Raw genomic sequence first — 16164 nt, 5'->3', positions numbered from 1 at the left:
TCCCACGTTGAGTGTTGCAGTTTTAGGGCAAAATCGCAAATGCTTTCAGCTCGAAGCAAGAACTAAATGCGCTCACACTGGGTTCTGGACTACTACTGAAGTTCGGGATGTAAGTGACAACCGCACCAACATTGACAATGACATGCTATCGACTTTGAGCTCCGATCAAAAGTGACTGGAACAAGAATTTTTTTACCGCTCTTTTCAGCTGCACCTCCCTTGACAATCCGTCCAATGATGACACTCTCCCCTTCATTGCGAACAGTAGCACCCTGCAAAAAAAAAATGTTGCCATGTTATCGGGCTGTATCAAAAAGCATGTCACCGTATGCACAGTCCTCAGAAAGAATAAACCGCCAACTCTGCATAGAAAACAAATTTTAACGTCATATTAAGATGGGCAATCACAAACTGATACCTCTCACTGAACAGTTCAGGACATTGCCTCCAGACAATGCCAGTACATCCAAGCTGGCTTTTATAGCCCGAATTGCCTCAGCAGCTTGTTTTTGCAACAAAATCTAGCACTCACCCCAATGTTCGGCCAAGCTTTCATAAAAGATGGGACACCAGAATGCCACCACCATTGCAAATTATACGCATAACGATTGCATGAGCCATATGAAGCTTATATAGAATGTACCTCAGTGCATGGCACTGACAAAATGAGATGATGAATTGAGTTAATGCAATTCACTTTCAATAATCTATACCCCACGGAACTGTGTCACTGCATGTGAATCACTAAAATTATTAAACTGCAGAAAGCAGAAAAAAGGGCAATTGTCAAGACCTTCACAGGTGAAGGAATGAAAGCTACCAGAAGTTTAGCACTGCAATAACGAAGGTACTAATAATGCGAAGGAGAGTAATAGCTACAACTGTCTTCCCAGCAGTGCTTAAATCAACATTAACTACGCTGGCTATCCGTTTTAGCCACAGCAGCTTCAACGCTAAAACAGACGCTTGGGCGAGTTGGTAACCCATGATTGTAGAAGCCGCAGAAATCGAGAGGACTGAAGACGCATGTGTAAGTCGTGCTTCGTTGGCATTAACAGCGAAGGAAATAAGGTTTTTGGACGCAAGATAATGACGCCGCTGTTGCAACCTTCAACAGCTGTTAGCTTATATCTGTTGGTGTGATTGCCATCATGTTTTCTTTTGTTGGTTGTGCCCGATGTACACATTTTGGCAGGCCAAGCAATAAAGCTTCAGTAGAAAGTCGGCGCTCGTCTTCGCGTTCTTCCCACGTCCCAGTATATTTCGCGCTGTCTACAATCATAGCTTCAATGCCACCCTTTCAGCATCTCAGCTGCTGCGATACTAAACGCTGTCTGAGCATCGAATGACGAGTGCATGGGCAAATGCTCATTTCGACTCAAATGAAACACAACAGCCAAGGTGTCACGGCCACCGCCTCCTCACCAGAGGTTCGTTCGTCTTGTCGATGTGGACGATCTTGATGCTGTCCTCCGAGTAGTGCGACGCTCTGTCCAGGGCCTCGTGGGCACCCCCCGGGCCAGGTGGCGAGTGGGCGAGACGGGGGGACGCCCCGCAGCGGGACGCGATGCGATCGTGGCACAGCAGCAGCCCGTCCACTTCCAGCCGGCTCAGCAAGTCCTGCAGCTGCATTGCCTCGGGCAAGGCACAGCCTTCCAGCAGAGACAGCACCTGCACAGGCAACGTCGGCGCAGGCCCCGCTGCTCACTGCTTACGGTGTGTACAGTGCGACTGGCGATCGCAACGTCGGTGATGTACGGGCTACATGCTGCCACTCACTACCTACTCGCAGTGCGCACCGCGTTGCTGGTGATCCCTGCGTGTTCAATGTACGGGCAGTAACTACTTGGTGCTCGAGGGTGCAGTCGCGACTTGCGCTGTCATATCATCCAGAGTGGGGCAGGGGGTTGTTCCTAACATCTGAATTTCTGCCCACTGCACACACAATGCACTCTGGCCAGATCATTTTACGAATTCGTATCATCCCGAAATTCATAACAACCGGGATTGTATCATCGAGATTCTACTGTACTCCTTTAAATGTAGCAAGGTCCTGCTAGCTGACAACTGGTAAATCCATAAGGGGGCACCACACCCTGTTAACTTCCAGATATACTAGTCACAGGCTCCAGTCAGATTTTGACTCAAAGTGATGCAATTGACAGGACTAAAGAACTCTTGTTTATGGTTATCTCTCCAATGACAGCGTGGGAGAAATCTGCCCACCTCTTGGGCCAGGTCCTGTGCATTGGAGCAGACAGGGGTGGGGGGCCGCTGGTAGCACCAGGCCTGCTGGACATTGTTGCTGACAGCCAGCGCCCCCTGGAAGCCCGGTTCTTTCAACAGGCTGGCAACACAGGAGAGCGAGCCCGGATCCGCCAGGGGCTCCAGCCTCTTGAGGCACTGCTCCAACTCATGAGCTTCTGCAGGGCCACGGCAGCAGCCAGAGTCAGTGGAGAAAGATCGTCGACAAATGCAAAAAAAAAGAAAGGGCACTTTAACTGCATCCACAATGTTTCCTGTGCGTAAAATCATTCCCTGAATGGCTAGCAGGGAGGTGATCCCACTTACAGACAACACTGTGGATGGCGCCACTATTATGTATTGATACAACACATTCTTTATGGCATTTTACAGCGACGGCTGTTAAGGGCATGTTTCCTTGTTTTGCGACATCGGTGTAACACGAATGAGAAACGGGGAGCAAAAGGGAGCAGCAGTGCATGCCACACCACAGATCTGTGGCGTCCTCTGTGCACAGCAGTGTGAACCACTGCTTGTGCCATTTGCACCATGGATAGATGGATGGATGGATAGGAGCGCCCCTTTTGAAACGGGGTGGTGGCAATGGCCACCATGCTCAGCTTTTCTTCTTTATTTTTCTGCACATAGTGAGCGCCACCTGATGGCACAGTGAACAGTGCATTAAACACCTCAACCAGCTGTCGTTGGATCTCGCATTATTTTTTCCTATTGTATCAGAGTACTTTTAACCCCACGGAGACCAAAAAATTTGTTCAGATTATGTCTTTCTTGTCTGACGTTGAAGAGATACACCTGACGTTAAAGAGATTAAAGCATAAGTTCAAATAAACCACATATTCGAATTAAATGAGTTAAAATTAATGAACTCATGGTACATGTCATCTACAAAATTTTCACTCAATGACATGACAGCTACTAGCTGTTAACAGGTGGGTTATAGGCAGTATCACGACTCAATCGAAGCTCCAACAATTCCTCACTTGATCGGATCGATCAATCAAGCGATCGATCAATCCCAATTACTTCTGTTCTGACATAATCTGACACATTTGATCATGATCTTGATAGTGAAGATGGATGTACCCTTGGCAATGGGTCACCATCACCTCATGCTACAGCAGTGCCAAAACAAGAGACTCAGCTACAAAAACACAGAGCAGCCTGCAGTTTACACTGTTGCCACAGTGTCCAGGGCAGTGCTGACAAACAGTGCAACCTCACCGTAAATGCGGCTGGGAGGCTTGTGTGGGCTGACAGGCAGAAGGCGGGCGTCTGAAGGCAGAGTGGCACCAAAGGAGGAGGTATCTGTCTCAAAGGCAGCGTTGAGGATCCCTTCGGGGGCGTTTTGCTCCAGGGCACGGAGCTTCTTGGAGCCCCGCAGCGACGACCGCAGGAACTCCTGCTCCTGCGCCAGGCGCTCTTCTTCTTCCTTGCGCTGCCGCAGCTCTTCCTGCAGGAGGGAGGGGGGCACAAATGTCGCAACAACTCTAAACGGCACGGACATAAAGCGGCTTTTCACAGCAGTGACAGCTCATCATCATCTGCCTGACTACGCCCACTGCAGGGCAAAGACCTCTCCCATGTCTACCCAATTAACCCTGTCCTTTGCCAGTTGCAGCCACCGTATTCCTGCAAACTTCTTAATCTCATCCACCCACCTAACTTTCTGCCGTCCCCTGCTATGCTTCTCTTCTCTTGGAATCCACTCCGTTACCCTTAAGGACCAGCGCTTACTTATTGTGTCTTCGCATTAAATGCCCTGCCCAAGCCCCTTTCTTCCTCTTGATTTCGACTAGGATGTCATTAACCCGCGTTTGTTCCCTCACCCACTCCACCCGCTTCCGATCTCTTAATGCTACACCTATCAGCAACAGCTAATCTTTACCATAAGTCCATGCATAACGTAAAGAGAGCATCGAGTTGCTCTGTGCCACAAAAACAACTGCTGAGATGAGGGAGGCTTGTTGTATGTACAAACCAAAGGGCAAAAAACACATGTCTATGACACAACGAAGAAAGGATGTGCAGAATTCATAAATAAAGCTTATTTAAGCACTTTCTATGAAATGCAAGCATAAAGGAAACAGTTGAACAAAACTGCACCACTGCACAGCACATGGAAAGTGACGCGCCAAGATTCAGGATAAAACAACACCAGGAGATATAGTCATTTGGTATCTAAAAAGGCAGTTTCATAACACAGACACTGGGCTTCTGCTCAGTCTTTTTTCATATGGTGTGTGCGGCCGCACAGCTTCTGTCTTTTTCTTTTCCCTTATATTACTATGTGAATTTTAACCCTTGCCATATCTCGTGCACCTCCAAACACTCGAACAATTGGCATTTTTCTCAGTTTAGGCTTTCTGACTAGATGCTCACCATGTGAAGCAGATTTCTTCACAACTACTTTATCCATTTTGACTCTGTTAGTTTTGCTGCATTCCTAGGGCCACACTGAAGAAGATCAGGACATTCTTCTTTTTTTTTTTAATTTGCAAATTTTAAATTTCTTGCATGAAATTTTCTCCTCACTCTAGATATGTCAATGGCCGATGCATCACAAAAATTCAAGACGAAACATTTGTGCTTTGCAGAAAAAAAAATCTGGCTCTCATCACGCATAGCATCCATTCAGAAATGCAGTAAATGTTGCACCAGACTTCTACCACATTTTGTCAAGTCTACAGGCTTTCCACAAGGTGCACAAGAGGAAAAGAGATACATAAAAAATAAGAAAGTGGGTGTTGAAAGCGATGTCCCCCTCAATTCAACACCTCTAGCATGGGCTACTCCATTAACTTCGGACAAGTAGATCCTTTCAAAGCACCCTAACAGTAGTCACCACTTCAGCAATATAATGCTACAATCATTAAGTTGTCAAGAACCTCAGATCCACCATCTACCACAACAAAAAAAACTGCAACAATATTGCAACAAATAATTTGCTGGGTGCAGGAACAGCGGTCACGTCTGTCCTGAACTTCCAACTGAGCTCTACCATCTTAAAGCATTTTGAACAGAAGGCGTCAGAATTTTTTTTTTTTTTACAAGTAGGGATTGTTGGCTGAGGCTTACCTGATACTTGCGGATGCGCTCCAGCTGGTCTCCCGTCGGAGCAGCTGACCCGTTGAGCCGGGGAGAGCCCTGAGGCCTTGGAGGCGGTGGGTAGCGTGGCGCAGTCTTGGCCACCGCCACAAAAGACTCGGGCACGTCCACGGCCATCTCGCGATGCGACTGCCCTGTCTCCACCTCGGCTGGGCCCTGCAACGCAGCAGAGGCCTTGGTGGAACGGCTGTCCTCTGGCTACACAGCCTTCTAGCATGCTCTGTCGTCACCACTCTTGCCAGAAGACAAAGGCCTGCCTGCCTCCATTTTACTTCCAAGGACTAGATGGTCTTCACAACCCGCTAGCCTCTGTGCTGCCTGCCTTCTTTTCTGCTTCACCTCACAGCCATAAATCTCCAGTTTCGCCTGACTGTTTCTACCCTCACGTCTTTGACCATTTATATATACCCTTCAATTTCGGTACTTTCTCTTTACTCATCAGAGGCAAGGCAGCTAGAGTTGCCTTGGTCCGCTTCGAGCTATCGGAGAGACTCTAATGTGAGACCTTAATAAAGGGGACAATGAAAATTGTAGCAGCCTGCTGATAACTGAAACAATAACATGCATAAGCTTACGGTGCTGTGATAATCACACCGCTTCATTTCAATGGAGTGCATTACAAACAGTGCAGACATTGAGTAAACAGATACAACACACTATGTTCCAGGCATTCCATACAAGTAGAATGAACTCTCATGTGGTGTTTGAACTCTGAAACATCACGTTTATCAACAGCTGACTGCAGTTTTATCACTGTCAGACAGCGCAAACAAACCAAGGGGCCTTCCCTGATATAAAGCAAGTGTGGAAAGATAACACCAAGGAGGCGATAAGACAGGAATGCTGCTAAGTGGCTACTGTCCCTCTGACACAATGCAGACAGACACACACACGTTTCGCACCTTCATGCCGGGAGGTGGGGAGAGCGACTTTCGGGGTGTGGGCACGGGCGGGTTGGGTGAGGTGAGCATGGGTTCTGGCAGCTGCTGGGTCAGCTCGAGTTCTTGGTCTGCGACAGCGGAGGCCGCGTGCCCGTTGGCTGAAGTCGCCGCACCGCCCTCGGGAAATCCCGACTCTCCTGTGTGGTGGGGAAGTACACACATATGCAAGGAGACCTCCACGTGACCGAGCTCATTGATCATACCAGTGCCCTCATTCTGAAATTCTCCACAAAGAAGACGTGCCCGCTTTGGTTCGCACCAATTGTTTGAAGCCCTAAATGAGATACTGGAAACTGTGACTACAGCTTTCCTATCTTTCCTGTTACGTCATCTCGGCTGACACTGTATTTGCCATTGCATCAATAACTGTAGTGCTAATGCCAATATAACAAAACTTGTGTTATGAATATTTGCGATTTATATCAAAGAACTCAAAAGCAGAAACAGGTGGCTGCGCTTGATTTAAAGGCCATGGGAGCTTCTACACACCTAACAAATTCCGACACAGTGGCAGTAGCGTTCGCCAATTATTTTGGTGCAAAAGAACATCCCTATTTTAGACCACATCATTTGACATGATCACTAAGAGGACAATTCCAGAATACAGGCCCAGATGCGAAGCTCAGCTTTTTGTCACAGGGCCCATGAATAAAAATCCGATACTCTGATTTGTCCGAAACTCTGAAGTTAGCAGACTGCCATGCCACTAATGGCAGTAAACTAAGCTGCTCAGAACTGTTCAAAACATAAAAAACTTCTTGTAGCATGTTACCAGCAGCTCAGAAACTGGTTTCAAGATGTGGCCGAGTTGTGGCTTCGAGTTTCCTAACCAGAGCAGTTAGAGGACTGGGTATATAACTGTGTGAATAAATAACAGCATATGTACGCTGCATTAAACATTCACTGATTGCATGCTTTTTTTTTGCAACAACAAATAATCAGCTATACACCAAAGGTCAGTGCACTGCGCAGGCAGCTTTACCTTACAATGAATGCTGCAGCATCCTTCAAGACAAAGCAATGCTGTAGATCTTGCCCAATAGTGTCTCATAGCTTACACAGTACAGAGACAAAGGACAAAACAAGGAGTTCACAGTACAGCGCTGTACTCTGTGCTCTTGGTTTCGTACTGTGTCTCTGCACTGTGTAAGCTATGAATCTCTACCAACTTGCCCAAATAGCAGCCTTAATAAAATTCTATTTATCTGCTTTGCAGTAAGTTCAGCATGCTTCATAGCACTTAGTTCAGCCCTTTCTGATTAATTAGCTTAAAAATAGCACACATCAATGAAGTGATAACATTCACATGGAACCATGTAAAAAAAGAAAGGTACAGAACGAATGAAGGGTGATAGAAAACAATGCTGACATAGTTTTCTCTGAAGCCATGTTTTTCACTACATTCTAGAAACATTACTGGCCACTCTGCAAGGCAAAATAAGGCGAAAACAGCAAAGGGCTAAAAGTACAGCAGCAAGTTTTTCATTTCTGCATGTGCTGTGCAGCGTGAGTAGTCCTGGATTAGCAAATCACACAAACTGGTACTCATTTTCCAACTGCATGCAAGCACCTAGGCTTTTTCTCTGCAAAGCTGAGGTACTTACACAACTCCTCATGACATTGTTGTCTGAAGCAATGAAAAACCATAAACAAAACCATTTCAAGTCCTTGATTTGTGTACAAATCATTTATGGCAGCTACAGTGGGTGCTACAACAACCATAGTTATTCTTTTACTGGCGTCTAAAGTAAGCCTAAACAGCTTTAGATCAGAGCTTTAAGTAAAAAAACATCGACAACCTCTTTGAAATACAAAACTGGCTAATTAGTTGGAGAAAAAGAAGCAAACTTCACTAATTATGTACAGAACGTTACTTGTGCACAAGACACAGACAATCTGTCTACCAGGTAGCATCACTGCACAGCAGTCCTTCCTCACAAACAAACCGAGTCAGCAAAAGTTTGTCTGTTAGCCTCCAGCTTAACCTTTTGTGCAGCAGCGGGACACATGTGTCCCACTTGCTTCAGGTGCCAGCAAACAGAAAACGATGCGCCTATGTACGATATTTTTGCATGCGAAATACTACTAAACTATCAGGCAAGCCATTCATTGTTTTTTTATATTTCGCTAATAGGCATCCTTGGTGTCCTGGCGTTTCTACAAGTGTGGGTGTACCGTTTCACGAGACCCAGCTTGGCGGAGTCAGCTGCCTCATAATACTTCCTGAAGCAATTTACAATTCTAAAACAAGTTGTCTAATGCTTCCAAAAGGATGAAGTAAGGATAACTACCACATTTGTGTTCTTTTTACAAAGTCACTGATACAATTTTTTACCCCTTTTTTCTACATAACTGATAGTCGACACGGCTTGGAAGATGTCATTCAATTCCCAGAGTCATTCTGATTGCAATTCTGTCATTTGTATATATGGGAGACATGTACAGATCCTGTGCCTTATAAAGGGAGATGAGAGAGAAACCAATATTTGAATGAGAAGCGGCACACAGAAGTCAACTAGTTGCTGCAATGAATTCCGCATAAAAGGCAATACCTTCAAGCAAGCAGGGCAATTTAAACATATGCTGCAAGTCGTCTTCCTTTGAACAGACTAAGGCTATAATCTGGATCCCAACAAGAAATATTCAAGCTAGCAAAATTCTGTCCAGTACTTGAGCTTGCTGCAAACCTAACGCTGTACCACATATACAATGCGCCGATGAATTCAACCTCTACTAAATGAAAATGTTATGCACAATCTCCTAGTGTGCCCCAAGCTGGGCAAAAGTGTTTAATTATGTCATGTACGACAAAAATACGCAGCGACTGCTTCATTCCCTGAACCTCCTCTATGGGTAGAACCAGCTGCCCGGATCGGCTGCCATCACTGAAGAAGAAGATGATGATGGTATTTGATGTTAATGGTACAAGGGTAACTTGTCCAAAGAGTGCCACAGCAAACATATTTCGTCTGCACAGGGTAGTGATATGGAGGTGATAGAAACAAAAGAAGAATGTACAGTGAGTGGAGTATGGGGCAAGAAACCTAAAGGCAATGAAGGAGGTAACCGAGAGATGAGATGGAGAAAATTGTTTGTCCAGAATAGTGCCACCATTGAAAACATCCGCCATTTTCATACCACACTGGCTAGCACTGCATATCCAAAAAATTAGACCACCTGTACTTTGCTTCTTTCATTTTTTGCAGTTGGTGTATCATATTGGGACTACCCCATTTATATGTCTCAGGCATTGTGGGTAACATAAATAAATGTTGGTGCAAAAAGCAAACTCATTAGAGACACTTTACATTCCTTCTGAAAGGGACAACTAATCACAGAAACTTTCATCCAGTTCATGCCAAGAAGGAACGAGGGTGGCCCTCAGCTCACCCCTTGAGCCGTGGCGCTGGAGTCTTTGCAGCTGGGGCACGGAGGCCACGTAGACTGGACTGGCCTCGGAGGCGAGCAGCAGCAGTCCGTTGGAGCCTGGCTGAGACGAGGGCGTGGCAGAGCGCTCCTCCGCGTTGAGCTCCTGCGACAGCTTGGTCATGTCGACTGGCCGGATGCGCTGCAGCGCCGACAGACGCTCCAGCCGCTCGCGGGCCTGCTGCTCCACCGCAATGACAAATGCCTCTTGCACATGGCTGCTGCTCTCCGACAGGTCCAACACTGAGTGCGGCGGAGGTAGGCGGAAGGGGGGAGGGGAGAGCGCAGAAGGCCAGAAGGAGGAGTGTTAAGATTCGGCGGTTTTTCCACAGTCTGATACAACTTAAGTCTGCAGTGAAGCTCCGCCCACATTCACGACCGCTTCACAGAATTCTTCCACACCAAAAAAGTTTGGTTTTGGTTTGGTTTTATGGGGTTTAACGTCCCAAAGCGACTAAGGCTATGAGAGACGCCGTAGTGAAGGGCTCCGGAAATTTCGACCACCTGGGGTTCTTTAACGTGCACTGACATCGCACAGTACACGGGCCTCTAGAATTTCTCCTCCAAAGAAATTCTACCCGCCGCGGCCGGGATCGAACCCGCGTCTTTCGGGTCAGTAGCCGAGCACCATAACCACTGAGCCACCGGGGCGGCGCACCAAAAAAGTAGTCCGTAGCTAAAACTTTTCTCGTAACCCAAACAACTGCAATAAAAAAATTGCAAGCTCTAGAATTTTGATACCTGGCTTGTTTATTAAAGTCAAGCATTAAAAAGCCGATTTCGCTTACTGTTGTGATTGGCTCGCGGAGTAATGCAGGATGCCACGGACCATGGCCCAGTGTTAGCAACTGCTGTTTCCGAGCTAGCATTTCTGCTTACTCAGAAATTTTCGACTCTACTCCGACTCCGACAAAATGCATATAGAAAATAGTGAAGATTTTGCGTAGCAATTCCTGTTAACTACATGATCCACAGCACAAGAAATTAAGACAAGCCTAACAAGGTAATGCAAGCAATCTGACCTCTGCAAGCACCTAAAAAAGCAGTCTCAAGCACAGAAAAGTATAGATTCCCTCTGAACTTGTTCTGGTGGCCGTCTGTTCTAAAGAACATTGAAGCCACTTTTGAAAATGGCAGCAGCATTCGGAAAGAATGCCTTGGCACTAGCTCGACAAATGGCTTCCTAAAAAAATAACATTATTATTGCAGATTGCTGTGTGTGTGGGAGAATCACACAAGCGTGCAAAAAGAAAGAATGATATCTTGAGAAAGTTGCAGGTGACACCATAAATTGCTTTCTGAACTTGACAGATGTCAAGATGTCAAGCTTGTGCGTGCCTGTGAGCAGAGTTCCACTGTACAACTCCCAAAACTAACTGCTTGAAGGAGTAACTGCTCAAAGCTGTCAAGCTGTGCAACCTGGTGCTTTAAGCAAGCATTGGGGAGCGAGTGTACCTACCAGCTACAGGTAACCCTACTCAATGGTGCTAATAAGTGCCTGAGTGAGAAAATCCATTTACAACCATAGCTGCTTCTACAGGCAGCAGGTCACCAGAGCCCATCTAGCACAACGCATAAGAGAAACGTTCTGTATTGCACTTTCATAGTCTCCTGCCTTTCTTGGTAGCTCTGTTTCTAAAATTTTAGAACTTACTTTCCACAATTAATCAGCCATTTGAACAGTGCTGCGAAGAGCCCACTTAAAAAAAATTGCTTGTTGTTGTTTGCACAACAAGTAAAGCTTGTTGTTGTTTGCACTGCTCCTCCCAGTCCCAATGCGATGGAGCCCATGCAAGTTCAACAAAATAGCCTGTTCCAAAATGCATAATATTTACTCACAATCTGCAGGCATTGCAACAAGCAATTTTAATGAAAATTCTTGCTCCCAAGTGCCACTTTCTGAAGCAAAACCAAGTCATTACAGCTACAAGCATTCATGCAAGAAATTAACGCAGAGGAGTTGGTGTTTTTCCCAGTATTTGGCATAACACTGCATCATGGAATCAGCAGGTCAGGCTAATAGTACACAGGGTTAAACTTAATCATGGTGTTTATAATGTGCAATCCAATGAATTATCGTTTAAGGTTAAACAAGCCTGCCCAGATAGGTAGCTAGTTCCGCAACCCAACAGAATATGCTAGCGATGGGGATACCAGATGAGGTATCAAATGTATGTGCAGTGAGGTACAACACTGAGAAGGGTTTTCTCAAAGCATCTGCCACATCTGACGAAAATAAACTTCTAGCTGTCAGTCCATTTCAAAACTACAGGAGAATGACTGTACACCTCTTTCAGGTTTGCATATTTAATGAGAGAAGTAGCACTTGTTATTGCTATTTATGGCCAAACTGACACGAATATAGCTCCACAAAACAAACACCACCAGTTACAACTCTATATGTTACATTACAATTCCCCCCCACCCCAGAATAAGAGGAACACATGGCCTACAAATTGTTTAAGTCATCAAGCTATATTATTGTCTCAATGCAAATAAATGTATGATGTACTAATAGCCAAAAAAAAAAAAAAATTATGCATACACAGTGGACCTTCAATACACTGTAACATCCGATTTTCCTCTTGACATTTTTGTCCTCAGGTTGGCAAGCTTAAAGCTGGTTTTTGAAAAAATGTGCTCAATAGATCATCATCATCATCAGCCTGACTACGTCCACTGCAGGGCAAAGGCCTCTCCCATGTCTCTCCAATTAACCCTGTCCTTCGCCAGCCGCGGCCACCATATTCCCGTAAATTTCTTAATCCCATCCGCCCACCTAATTTTCTGCCGCCCCCTGCTACGCTTGCCTTCTCTTGGAATCCACTCTGTTACCCTTAAGGACCAGCGGTTATCTTGCCTTCGCATTACATGCCCTGCCCAAGCCCACTTCTTCCTCTTGATTTCAACTAGGATATCATTAATGCGCGTTTGTTCTCTCACCCACTCCGCCCGCTTCCGATCTCTTAACGTTACACCTATCATTTTTCTTTCCATAGCTCGCTGCGTTGTCCTTAACTTAAGCTGAACCCTCTTTGTTAGCCTCCACGTTTCTGCCCCATAGTTGAGTACCGGTAAGATACACCCGTTGTATACTTTTCTCTTGAGGGATATTGGCAAACTGCCATTCATGATCTGAGATAACCTGCCATATGCGCTCAGTAGATATGCACACCAAGTTAGCACTTAAACAGAAGATTTCTGTGAGCTGCAAAATTTTTAATGCAGGAGTGGTGCCGAAGTCAACAATGCTCTTCTAACATTTCCCACAGTTATGTCAAGAGAGATGTCTGAAATCATCAGGCGCTGTTAAAATACCAAGTAGCAGTGTTGTGTGCAGTCTGCATCTATTTAGAGACGTCTAAGCGACCACTCAAGTTCTCACTCCTGTCGACGAGTCCCAGCTGGTTATCTCGTATACATAGCTTTCACCAGCATCTTAGCGGATGCTGTCTCTGGGTCCAAAAATATCTATGAAAGCCTAGGCGTTTCGTTAATCCACTTATCACCAACTGGTTCCTGCATACACTATGAAAGACCGCCACAGTGCCCAAAGATGGCGCCCGTAACGTCACGTGAAAGCTATCTATTGTCAAGAGCCTTTGTCCTCATCCTTCGAGTTTTCCCACACAGGCAAGATGCAATGTATTGCTACATTTGCAGCATACAAAAGTGCTTGACATCATGGCTTGGCAGAACTGCAACAATCTGCAAAAAAATAGAGCCCCGATATCTTTGCTAATGATGCAGAGATTAGCCCAGCCAACAGACTGCCTCTTTTGAATACAACAGTGTGCACTGGTCGTATCCTTTTCTTTTAGTAAATTTTGGTCAGTATTCAATATGTTTACACAGAAAGTTCTACACCACCAGCACTATTTCTTACTTCGGATGAAAGCCAACCAAGCACCAAAGCAGAGGAGCCGTATCTACTATAGTCGGACACATGTCAAGAAAAAAGCGGCTTTTCCCAGTCAAAAGGCCCCTTCTCTAGTCCATGACAATGCCCAATTCTCATGAACCTACTAGTGTGAGCAGCGTGACAATGCAGAGAGGAGACTATCCCCTTTCATCTGCCACTTCCTGGATTATCACACTACCAGATTCATGAAAATCGGCCAACGCTATTGGCTGAAAGGAAGTCCTTTGACAGGGAAAAGCCACTTTTTTCTTGACTTGTATCTGACCATAACTGCACTTAATCTCCACTGCAAAAGCTCAATGCCAGATGGCTTCAAATAAACCTCCAACCAAACCTTAAGACGAGTACCTTCGTGGTTTTTAACTACCTGCTTTATTTTTCGGGAGTAACCGGTACAGCTGTGATTGAGGACACAACTCTACACTATGGCAGTATTTTACTGTCTCGATAATGCTATATGCAATGGGCATGTATCCATGGCAGTGTGCCCAGCCGGCTGTTACCGTTGCCTACATGAAAGTGTTTATAACCAAAGTTTTTGACACATATGGCTGCCTCTGATTTTGAAGTTAGCCCTACACAAGAGCCTGTAAGTATCCATGAGGAACATAACTAGTGATTCTGGACTGCAGAATTTAGCATACAAACAGAAGCCAGAAGCAAAATCAGCTCTTCCTACATGGCTGCATAAAAAACTGTTGTGCCACTTCACCTACTCGCTCAAGCAATGCTGTTTTAGGTTATATACATTTCCTCCTATAGTCGGATACAACTGAAGAACAAAGGGGCAAATTCTGATCAAAGGTGTCTCTCTGGAAAATGGTGCTGGCCAATTCTCGTGATGTCATGGTTAATCCCCTTGGACCTGCTAGCATGACATCACAGAGGGCTGGCAGGTGAAAGGGGATTAACCACGGCTTAACCGGGTAAACCACAACGTCATAAAAATCTGCCGGCGTTTGATGTTACAGAAGAACAAGACACTGGTAGAAAAAGCCAGGGTCGAAGACAGATCTGCTTCAGTGAGGAAGCCTGACCACGTCTTTAACCTCAACCGTCTTGCTTGGTACTTCGTTTCTTTCTAACAGGAATCTAAAACCCAGCGAGTTAGGGTGCCATGAAACTGCTGACTTCATGAAGCAAGATTTCAAAGCGAATCACTCTGGCTTTTTTTTTTATTATTCGAGCTGTTTGCCATTAGGCATAATGAAAAAGGAAAGAAAGTTATAAAAAGGAGTGCAAACAAGCCTCGCTTAAAAAGCGGCAAAAGTTCGCGATAAAGCGATTATCTTGAGTCCACTTGCTATAGTCCTCTGCAATGTCCCATCGCAGGCCAACCTTTCTTAGGAAACGTCGTCTCACGGAAGCTGTAGCCGGGCAAGTCCACAGCAAGTGTTTTTCATCACACTTGCAGATGAAATGGAGTCAGGCAAAAACATTCAAACCAGCATGCAAATGTATGCTACCCAACGCTATGCTGGCTACCCCAGAGGCAACCAGATTTAGAGGCAATCAGCTGGCCAAAAGCAACCAGCAAATGCGTGCAAAGCACATCTGTTGCGTTTGGCCAGCGAATCCGAGTTTACAAAAGGTCTGCGTGCACTGAATTGCTTTCATTGTGTTTGCATTACCAAGATGACACACAGGCGACTGCACTAACAGTGGGCAAAGGAATGAAGGGGTTATATATCTACTGCAACTCACCCTGATCAAAGTCAGCATTTAACACTATGGTTTTGAATGCAGTGAGCAGCACACGCTCCCTGACGTCAAATCGAGTAACCAAAGAAGAACGTTAAATAACGAGACTAAATAAAAAAGAACCTCGCGCTCAAACCGGACGGAAATGCTTTGCGACTGACGGCTGCACCATGTACCGGCGGCGTCGCGACACAAGTCAATGACAGACACGAAGGAAGGAATGCGGCGCTAAGCTAAGCAAAACGCGCATATGCGTTTCGCGTCGGCGCCGCAGACCGGCGAGGGAAGGAAGGAAAGTACGTGGGAACTGCGCTCTGCCCGCGCGCGCGTTCACTCGGCTTCCACCGACGAATCTAAAATACGCCACGGAATGCGCTGATTTGCGATGCGTTCGGCCCGACCGAGCGACGCGTTTTTATTCGTTTGCGTTTGTTTAGCTTTTTTCGCCCGTTCGTTTGGGGCGGGCGGCGTGGGGTCCCACTGGAGAGGCGACGTCGTCGGGAGCCACGCTCCGACGCCCACAACTGCGCGCGATCCGGCGCGCACGCCCACTACAAAATACCGGAGTGGCGCAAAAAGAAGGGGGGAAGGAGGGGGGGTCCCCACCACGGCGGGCGAAAGCTATGGCCCGGCCGGGCCCGGCGACGACGCGTCGTGGCAGCAGCAGGCAGGACGAGTTTCACGCCCCAGAAGTATGCCGTCGGCGCCAGGGGACGGGCCAGCGGCACCACCAGCGCGGCGATTGCGGTCCCCGGCACAGCGCACACGCGGGTTGCTCAAAAGCGTGACACAGATCGGCCCCCC

General features: G+C 46.3%; 1 protein-coding gene across 5 annotated transcripts in view; it reads right to left on the bottom strand.

Moving 5' to 3' along the window:
• sdt (MAGUK p55 family member stardust) overlaps positions 1-16164 on the bottom strand; it is a 48387-nt gene that overhangs the window by 13651 nt on the left and 18572 nt on the right. For 4 of the 5 annotated variants that reach the window (XM_089557319.1, XM_089557317.1, XM_089557318.1 and 1 more), the window contains 7 exons: positions 9702-9980; positions 6273-6448; positions 5341-5526; positions 3487-3715; positions 2227-2423; positions 1426-1671; positions 197-272 (listed from right to left, as the gene is read on the bottom strand). In XM_089557319.1, coding sequence (XP_089413445.1) covers positions 197-272; positions 1426-1671; positions 2227-2423; positions 3487-3715; positions 5341-5526; positions 6273-6448; positions 9702-9980 — 1389 coding nt within the window. Of the gene's footprint in view, positions 1-196; positions 273-1425; positions 1672-2226; positions 2424-3486; positions 3716-5340; positions 5527-6272; positions 6449-9701; positions 9981-15363; positions 15760-16164 lie in introns of those variants that run through there. The other variant, XM_089557321.1, reaches the window with a different exon arrangement.

This window comes from Amblyomma mixtum, chromosome 8 (assembly GCF_055824585.1).
Source record: "Amblyomma mixtum isolate Tamu chromosome 8, ASM5582458v1, whole genome shotgun sequence".
NCBI classification, from domain to species: Eukaryota; Metazoa; Arthropoda; class Arachnida; order Ixodida; family Ixodidae; genus Amblyomma; species Amblyomma mixtum.
Note: the sequence above shows the minus strand (reverse complement) of the source record. Positions and strands in the feature narration are given on the sequence as shown.